At 50.2% G+C, this 9,804-nt stretch overlaps 1 protein-coding gene across 1 annotated transcript; it reads left to right on the top strand.

The window, feature by feature from the left end:
- The first annotated feature begins 7,674 nt into the window (after positions 1-7,674).
- Positions 7,675-8,700, top strand: LOC128723947 (nucleosome assembly protein 1-like 1). The gene has a single exon (XM_053817711.1). The coding sequence runs from the start codon at positions 7,675-7,677 to the stop codon at positions 8,674-8,676; it is 1,002 nt and encodes a 333-aa protein (XP_053673686.1). The 3' UTR covers positions 8,677-8,700.
- The last annotated feature ends 1,104 nt before the right edge of the window (positions 8,701-9,804 follow it).

Here is a 9,804-nt window from a genome sequence, read left to right as displayed (position 1 = left end):
CATTTTGTACATAAGCGTGGATTGATAAGTTTCCTTCACAGTGTGTTTTTGCTGCAGATTTGGTCACGGAAGATCTAGTTTCTTTAAAAAACACATAAATGTAGTATATAAAGAAGACCATTATGTTTTGTTATTCATCTCTATATGGTTTGACATTTGATACGTCACGTGAGCTCATCACTCTTAGTAGGCGGATCCTTTTCATTTCCACTGAAAGGGTGGAAAAATTTTCAGGAGCATGAAAAACGCTACAAACCATGATCAATTTTGTCCATGGAATTGAACGCTTTTCGCTCACTGTGGCAGCTACTTCGCTTTAGCTCCCCTCGACGTTACGGAGTATCTACCCCTATTCGACGGCGACGGCGGTATTGACACACTAGCATAAAACCACCCCTAAAGCGCAACCACCACTACACCCGGGGGCGGGTGCGTCACCGGTAGTAGTAGTGCGCACACTCCCGCAACGCTCCGAAACCAACGTTCGACAACTTCGCGCGTTGACGGTTCTCATCCTTCATCTGCACCAACCCTACGCACCTTGCGAATCTCTGTGCGAACGGATGCCCTCTTCGCAGCACGCACGCACAGTAGCAATCCGTTCGTAGCGCCAACAGCACACGCAGGTGGTACGCGTGTGATCGGTTTGAGTACGCGTGTGCGTGTGTGCGTGTGTGTGTGTGCTGTTTTTTTTTCTTTCGCACCCCGCGAGTGCACGACTATCCCAACCGAGTGCGTGAACCTAGCAACAGCGTGATCCACGTGCGATTCAGGTGGAGCCTGTGTGTGTTTCGGTATTTCAGTGGAAAACGACCTAACCCAGCGTGCAGGATCTCGTACGGGTGCATCACCATCCGTGGTCCTGGTTTCTGACCAAACCGTCACCACCTGCTGCCGCCATCGCCCTTCGGCGCGCACATGGAGACGCCCAGTTTCTGGTGAAGAAGCGGAGCAGCAGCACGCTGCGAAGAGGATGCCTAGAAGTGTTTACTTTCGCGTGTCCCGAACGGCTCGTATGTGTGTGCGTGTGTTGAAACGTCAACAGGCGAGTGTGTGGTGGTGCTACTAACGCCTTCGCGTAAGTATCCGCTCAGTAAATTTTCCCCCGACTGGGGGTGGTTTGTACCCTTGGCTGTGTGTGTGTTTGTTTGTGCGTGTAGTATATGGCCCAACCACCCCCTTAACCCACTGATTTTTCCACCTTCCTTACATCGTACAGTTGCACTTCGCTAAGGTTTCCTTTGAACGTCTTGGTCTAGCGGATTGACGTTTGAGAAGCACGCCGTTTTATTCAACCCCGACCCGGACCCGGACCTCATTTCCCCAACCCAATCGTGAGCGGGGCGCAGGGAAAAGATGACGTTTTGCGTTGCCACTTCCTTGCTGCGAAGGGATGAACGAACTCCCGGCCCAGGAACCGGAAGCTCTTTGTGTTGCGCTGCGCTGGATTATGGTGTTTCCTTTTTATCGGAAAACGAAACCTAACGTCGAAACGGGAGGTTGTTTTTTTGCTTTCGCTCACGGGGAAATGCTTATCGTATCAAATTTTCACCGACCCCACTGGCACTGCAGAAGCGGCTGCCCTGCCTGTGCCACCGTTCCAGCGTGCCGCACCTTCCCCACGAGCATCGCAACGGTACAATGACCTCGAATTGCTCGGGTTCAAGAGGAGGCAATATTTATTTTACCGCCGGACCCAGCCGACTGAAGCCAATGCAAACAGTTGCGGGGTGGTGTTCACACATCGTCACACACACACGCACACACACTAACATGGACAGAATCCGGGACAGAGATGAGATAATCGCACGTCGACCTGCCTCTACATTAAGGCGCATCATGCGCGAGTTTATCCATCGCTTCCGTCACCACCAGCTGGCCGTTCTTGGGTTGTTGGATTACCGTCTTTTTTCCCCCATTGTTGTCCTTTTTTCACGCCCCCCTACAGCTTTCCAGGGGTTGGTTTTCTCTGCCGACTCCACCCGGCTGGTTCTTAATTTGTTTTCATTCGCTGGCGATGGATCAGAAATTGATGAGGCAACAGCAAGCGGCTTCCGCGCGGCCCGCACGGTTAATAGCATTTTTATAACTTTCTTCCAACCGGTGACGTGCGTGCGCGGGTTTTACGCACATGCGAAAATCAGGGGGGCCGTGACCGCCCGGTGGGGTCGTCAAGGACGCGCGTTCGAAAAGGTGCAGATGTTGCTTGGATGGGATGCTTTTTCTTTCGGCACGTAATAATTGATTGTGCCTTTCAGCGACCGGTCTGTTTCGGGCCGGGCGGTTCAGTGAGCGATCTGTTCAAATATTGACCTAAAATTGGGTTACGGTTTTTTTTGTGTGTGTGTTCTGCCGTACCTTCTTTATTGCTTTCCACCCGAAACACCATTAGGTCGAGTGCATATGATTTGATGGGTTTTTTTGTGTGAGTGTTTTTTACTTTGCAGATTTGTTTTTCGAATGCCTTTTGAGTTGAACATATTTCTCCAAGATAGGACTTCAGGTGGTGTGGAAGCATCTTGCAGTTTATGCTACCATTTGCAAAAAAATGAAAAGAATAGCATTATGTAATATGTTGCAGATTGAAGCATAACTTTTGTGTATTGCACGAATTGCATTGAGCACAACTTTTATTGAATGAATGCTTCAATCGAGCATATCTTTTATGCAAACCATATTACCGCCAGGTCTTTGTTAAAAATCGTGCTATCTACAAGACTTGCTGCTTCTAGCTCCTGTTTAGCTATCCTTCGAGAGCCATGATTCGAGTACCAAGCACGCAACGTAGCTCGTTATAGTTCTCGTCATTTTAATTCCCCCGTAAACAATTTGCGCCATTAAAAACGAACTAAATACTTCCTAAAGAGTCTCCATTCGCCGGTTCGTGCTCATGTCTCGCCCTCCACCACACGGAACTGATGTCTTGAGCACTGAAACATCCTTTTTCCAACGTGGCCGCCTGAAAACCAAAAAAAAAAGCAACGAATCCAATTCTCACCCAATTCATCTCCTCCCTCACTGCGTTTGCGGCAACGGCAGGCTGGCTTTTCTTTTTTTTTGTCATGTGCTCCACGTCATAGAACCGATTCTTTAGACCGCGAGCCACCCACCCAACCCCCCTGTTCCTCAAGGGCCCGAAGGTTTGGGGGGCGCATTTCGACCACGCGCGACAGCACACCGATGGCGACGAACCCGCCGTGGCTCGGCTGCTCGCCCGAAGCGCCTGCTTGCATAGTAAATAAGGCCCACCCACCTTCCCACCCACACGGAAAAGGGCCACCACCACCCGCAAACGCCCAACGTGGCTGCCCGGGTGCCCATTTATGCGACGGCCGGCGTTTGATGGCGGCTCAGTCGACGGGAAAGCTTCCACCGAGCAGGACGCAAAACTGCGAACCCGAGGCCAGTTCCGGCAACGGCAAAAGGGTGGCCCAAAAATTCCTTCAGTGGGTTGAATAGGGCGAACGAGGAAAAATCGCTGCAGTGAAGTGAAGGCACCGTGCCCGGGAGACGGTTTGAGAGAGAAAAAAAGTATCAATCGTGGGTGGGTTGGTGGGTGGAAAAGCGCATTGGACACGATCCGATAAAGTCGGGGTCGGGCGTGTGCAAATCGTGCCGTTTCGGTGCTCGTGTACGTTAATGATGGTGTAGGTGGCGCATTTTTGTCGTGCGATTTAATGAGTCTAGCTTTGGCCCTTCCACCCCCTGCAACTAGAGCGTCTCGTTTCCTGGCCCATCCCGCACTTTGTAACGGTGAAAGAAAACACCTCGCGACCGGTTTGGTGATTTGTCCGCCGATTTGCGTGCCTGAAATTCGTGTTCGGCCATCGAGAAGTGAATAATGTAACACACAAAAAAAAACACAAAAAAAACATCCCCCCAAAAAGGCCCAGGGGAACCACGGGATGCCACGGCTAATGCTCGTAAGTGTTCACACACAAACTCCCCCACACTAATGGCTTCCGAGTTGAATAACCTTCCGTCGGTTAATGATTTGCGGTAACGCTGTCCGTGAAACACCTTTCCGGGTTTCCGGGCGACAAAATGACCACGATTCTGATCACGATTCCTGTAGGGATTTAGCGTAGGAAGGAGAGCTGATGGAAAGTAGGAAGATTTATCTCGAATGAAAAATCGAATCTTACGCGAAACGCTCCCATTCACAACCAACTCCTATGTGGGGTGGGTTTTTGTAAGGGCGAAAAAAGGAGCGAAAGCGAATTTCTTTACACGTCCGGACACGTCCGGCGTTGAATTCTGCACCAAGAGCACAAAAAAGAGGCCAATAGGCACAGCCAGATACCACCGGCAGCGTGTGACGGTCCGGCAGCGATGGAACCGTGATAAATGAGTGCGTTAATTCAATTAACAACCCACCGAGGTGGCGAGCTTTCGGGACGCGTTTGCTCGCCAACGGTGATCGGTGGCCATGTTCCGGTGGCAATTTCGGTTAACGTCGATGCCCATCTTTGCTCGATTTCGTTACACAACGCACGGTTTGTTTCAAATTGATTCCATTACACCGGCTATTAGTACGTGCCGGTCGGCACTATAGGCCTTTTTTTGGCGAGGTAAAAAACCATCACCGAATGGTGGTTGGTTTTTTGTTTCTTGCGAACCAGCAAGGGACACACGGACACGGGGATCGATGCGGCCGTAACCTTTGGCCGATCCGGCTAACCTATCTTTAGCCGAGGGTGGGCAAGTTTTTCGCCAGCCGCAGTGGCGAAAGTTTTGTGATAAATAGTCGGACCGTCGGGTCCGAGCTTGGGCGATATTTTCCAACGTTTTCTATGGGCTGCTTGATGCACAGGGTACCGTCTCTGCGTGCCGCAGGCGTATAAGAACACAAAATGAACAATGTCAAGCGTGCGTTTATCAACAACGCGGGCTGATATGATCTTTCCTTGCATTAGTGGCAGCGAAAGACGTGCAAGATGCCGTTCCACAAAACCACAAGCCAGTGGGATCAGTTTATTGCAACCATAATTAACAAACATTGTTTCGTAGTGCGAAAAAGTGTTATAAATATTAATAAAAACCCAGGCGCCTGCAAAATGATAACCCAACTCTCGTAAGGCAAGCTTTTTTATTGCACCAGCAGCCGCCCTTGCACAAATGCGGCTCGAAAAGTTGTACGGCAAAAAGTATGAACGAACCGAATGGGAAGTTAAAAGTACAACACTTTGCCGCAAAAGAGTTCGCAAAAGCCCGACGATATCGAGAGGGAGAGAAAATTTCTCTACAAAGTCGAGCGGGAGGAGTACATTCTTGCGGACCTTAAAGGGCCCTCGGGTACTTAGTGTTTAATTTGCTACGAAAAACTCGCACAATTCACGACGCCGCGTTCCGATGCGAATTATGAGTAGCTGCCCAACTTAACGCTTCCAGTAAGCCATGTTCGCTGCACACGCTGCATGTTGATGCAGCCTTTTTACTGCATTCAGTCATGCGAATGCCTGTTGCACGGGAAAGTGACGTTAATTAAAATTCACTCGATTCTCAGCGGCCCAACACGGGAAGGTATCGCTTTACATGGTTGCATGGGTTGCGGCCGAGCATTAGTCCGTCACGATTTGTTTCAGCGAAAGCTTGCCATTTTCAGATAATCGGGGCTTCGAATCGTTAGGGAATCGAGGGGTTTAAAGTATTTCGAATTTAATGCGTTCAATAATTCGCTTTGTAGAATCGTGATAATACCCCAAAGTCCTTTTTATTCTACCGAAAAGCACCATATTCGGCCTTTTATTCATAGCAACCTTTCTCAGCCCTAATCCTTAGATTCGGCATAAAACCATGAACTATGCTCCCACGCGCACTTCCGCCATGGGATAGGGGTGTGCGTAGGTTTGCTACCAAACAGAAATCGATACCAAATTGACCCCCTTGTTTGGTTGGGAAGGAAGCAAATGGAGAAAAGAGCCTCCCACCCGGGGACTCCATAAATAAAAGTTTCTTTGCTTTTCCCGAAAAGCGTCCCAACCACGGCCCGAATACGTGTCCTTTCCGTGTGGGCCAAAGCCGACCCCAGATGGGGTTTTTTGTTGCTAACCGAATATTACCAGCCTGTCCCTGTGCCAGCCCGCTATCGAACGGCTAGGGTTCCCAACGTCCCGGGATCATGGTACGAAGGCATATTAGGACGCGGTGCTCATTACACTATGAGCGTTGTAAATACTGTCCCTGTTCCCAGCCCAGCCCAGGTTCCGTAGGCCGAGAGTGTTGGGCCCGGTGGGCCAGAAGGAATCGATAGGGGCACTGGGACGCATGCCCACACCAACCGTTCGTGCGTTCCGGTGCCACCGATTTACCCAGCGTGTACCGGCGTGTTACATAACCCAGCGCAAAGCATTACGCCACAATGCACACACATACCGGCAACGGATAGGTCCTGGGCCGAGCCGGAGCGAACCCTGGGCTGTGAAAAGCGAAAGTGAAAAACAAGGTGAAAATTGTTACTCCACACCGACGGACCTGGGCCGGAATGGGCCGGAAAATCGACCCACGGGCGTGGACTTAACCGATCCGTGGTTGGGCTCGAAAGACACAGGCTCACAGATAAGGCTGCGAGTTTGCAATCCTTCGGGCGACACTGTAACCTTCACGAATCTGCGACCGTCTGCTAGACCGTCTAGCGGATGACCTCGGTTTCGTGGTGGCGGGATGCTCGAATTCTTTTCGTCCGTCGCGGTCGCGCCATTATCGGGGTGCGGTTTCCATTCAGGGGTGAAACTTTCCACCCACCGGTCTGGTGGCGAAATGCTTTGCTTTCCCTAACGCGGGGCGGAATCTTCACGGGGGTTCGAACAAAGAAGATAAAAACCCACCGGAAAAACGGCCCTATCCGCCCTGCGAACAGATATCATATGGTTTTGGGAAGGGTCGTAAAATTATACCAGCGCCTTTCCTTGGCTGGGGTCGGAAAATTCGGCAACATTGACCTACTTTCTGAAGGACTACACGGCTGTGCGCTTGACGCTGGGCGCTTATATACTTTTGGGGTTGATTCACACGACGGCTGGGGAAGGATTCGTGCGTTATCCTGCGGGAACCACGGATCGATGCTGCCACGCAAAAGCGGCCACCATACGCATTCCGTTCGTGAGGGTTTTCCTGCTCATTGCTATGCAAGGCTCGTGGTTGGTTTCGTGCATGACTTAAAAGCGACATGTTGCGTAGCAAAAGGCACAAAACCCTCCGTAATCTTGCTAATTCCGTTTGATGGCGCAGGAAAAGGGAGTGAGATATATTGTTTCTTTTTGCGATGGGCCTGACTGGAATACTTGTCTTGGGAGACTCGTGTTGCTGAGCAAGGAGGCTTTTATACCTTATTTACGTGAGAAATGTTGTGTGGTATTTTAATATTTGAGGAGATAAAAGGATCTCAAAGGAGTATGGTACAGGGTTACATCGAAACATTTCCATATATGTGCAAAACCACATCCAAGAAGCATGTATGTAAAACCAATCAAGACGGTTGCCATGAAAGATGTCTTGAGAAATGGCATCAACATCTATGCGCCATTAAGCGATTACATCACAGTAGGCTTGTGGTCCAGCTACAAGAGATAGTACTTGCAAAGACCGTAGTGCGTGAAGGTGATTTAGCAAGCAGCGTTGAAACTGCAAATAAAAAAGCATCAGTTAATATAACCCTCCAAAACTACCTAAAGCATGGCCTCTAAGTCAGAAACAGCGCACGATTGCTCGCAGTACGAAACGGAAGCGTCTCTGCTCGAGCAAATAACAGTCATCGAAAAGCGCATCAAGGAAATCGAGACGGCCGAAACTTCCGCAACTCCGTTGCCACCTGGCATTCGGGCTAAGCTGGAAGCTCTGCGAAAAATCCAGCTGGACATCATTCAGCGCGAGGTAAAGTTTCACCTGAAAGCCCACGCACTAGAGGTTGAGTTCCAGGGCGAGTTCAACGAGTGTCACGGTGCGATTTCTCGCATCGTAAACGGAGTGGACGTACCGGAACTACTGGAGCCGGAAGCTACTGGCGGCGAGGATGTCGCCGACCAGCGTGCAGGAGTGCCCGACTTCTGGTTGACTGTGCTGAATACGAGTTTCCTGGATTCCATCATCCAGGAAACGGATGAACCTGCGCTAAAACAACTCCAGGACATTCGGTGCGTGTTGGTGAACGAACCAGAGCCGGGTTTTGAGCTGCAGTTTCAATTCGCCACGAATGACTACTTCACGAACGAGGTGCTCACAAAGCAGTACTTCCTACGGTGCTCTCCCAATCCGGACACGCCGTCCAAATTTAACGGGTTCGAGATCTACCGATGTACCGGGTGCACGATCGACTGGAAGCAGGACCACAACCTGACACAGGACCCGCAGAAGAGTTCATTCTTCGATTTCTTTGCACCCGAGAAATCCACGAACCAGGATCTGGACGAGGAGTACAATGTAGCGATCATGGAGTGTGACTTCCAGTACGGGTATTACATCAAGGAGACGATCATCCCACGTGCCGTGTTCCTGTTCCTGGGGGAGAACCCAAGCGAGCGCGAGAACAACCACACCTGCAGCTGCGATCGGTGTCTGTACATCTCGTGTCTGGACGATCTGGCCAACTGTACGGTGCTACCAAACTCAGAGGACACCGAAGTAGAGGACACGGACCTCGCAACCGTGGATGATGAAGAACAGGATGATGTGGTTTAAGATATGACAAAGCGCTATGTACGAAAGGGGAGGCATTTGGCAGTTGGAGCTGTGAAATTTTCATCAAGTGTATTATAAACGCATTAAAGGAAATACATCTACCCTATCGGTCGTTACGTGACCGTGCTTCGTTCGTGTTGCAACGGGGAGTGGGCAACAAGTGTTGTTGGCAGCTTTTGAGCTTTCCCGTTCACATCCGGCGTTGCATTGGAGCAGTGCCGCACAACGAGAACACATTCCGGCACATTGGGGTGAAGTTCCCACGCCAATACAAGCGCACCCCCTGCTGGGTGTGGCAGTTGTTCTGCTGGTGTGCACACCGTATGTAGGCCATTGTGTCACCGGCCCGAAACTCATCAATGGGTAGTTCCGGGGCAGTGCACCTACGCTCATTAGCCCGTAATCCCATTTGTGGGTGCTTTTCGTGCATGCATATATGCCGGGTGTGGTCCGGCTGGAGAAGGGAAGCTGTCTGTATGGTCCAGTTGGAGCTATATGGTGGAGGACGATTATTTTTCACTCCATCGGTTGCAACAAGTTCACGCACTGCATGTGCGGTTACGTTTGCGAGACCGTCAGTGCGTATTTGTGACGAAGCCATCGAGTGCATCCTTTTGCCAAAGGGTTGAAGGCATTCAGGTGAAGGCTAGAGGTTCGTGGTTTTGTATTACACCACCATGTCCCGGTGTTGTAATGAACAACTGGCTCGTAATTGAGTAGGCAGTGATTTTTAGCTCAAAACCAGTTCACTTACATTGATCTAGTTTTCATTGGTTCTTGTTTAGCAAGAACCTTGTGTTATGTGTTATAAAACCGGTAGATATTGCGACCATTATGATCCTTGTTCAAATAACCGGGGGATTCCATATCAGCTCAAACGTCTTGTCCCATAGGTATGAACATAAATTCATCAGACTGGTAGCTACAATGGCAACAATCTCCGCTTCGTCTCATTAAAATGTATGATCTACCGAACACGGCACTAGAACCATTTAATCAGTTTCGCCAGACGTGATAAAGATACACCCGAATCGGCAGCCAGTTGTGCCTTTCTGTGCTTTCGCTTTTGTCACTCCGCCCCAAAAAGCCCTCAGCCATTGGATGCTCGCGACGTCCATGTTCCATACC

Source organism: Anopheles nili, chromosome 3, assembly GCF_943737925.1.
Source record: "Anopheles nili chromosome 3, idAnoNiliSN_F5_01, whole genome shotgun sequence".
Classification (NCBI taxonomy): domain Eukaryota; kingdom Metazoa; phylum Arthropoda; class Insecta; order Diptera; family Culicidae; genus Anopheles; species Anopheles nili.
The sequence above is the reverse complement of the archived record's forward strand: the minus strand, read 5'-3'. Positions and strand labels throughout refer to the sequence as shown.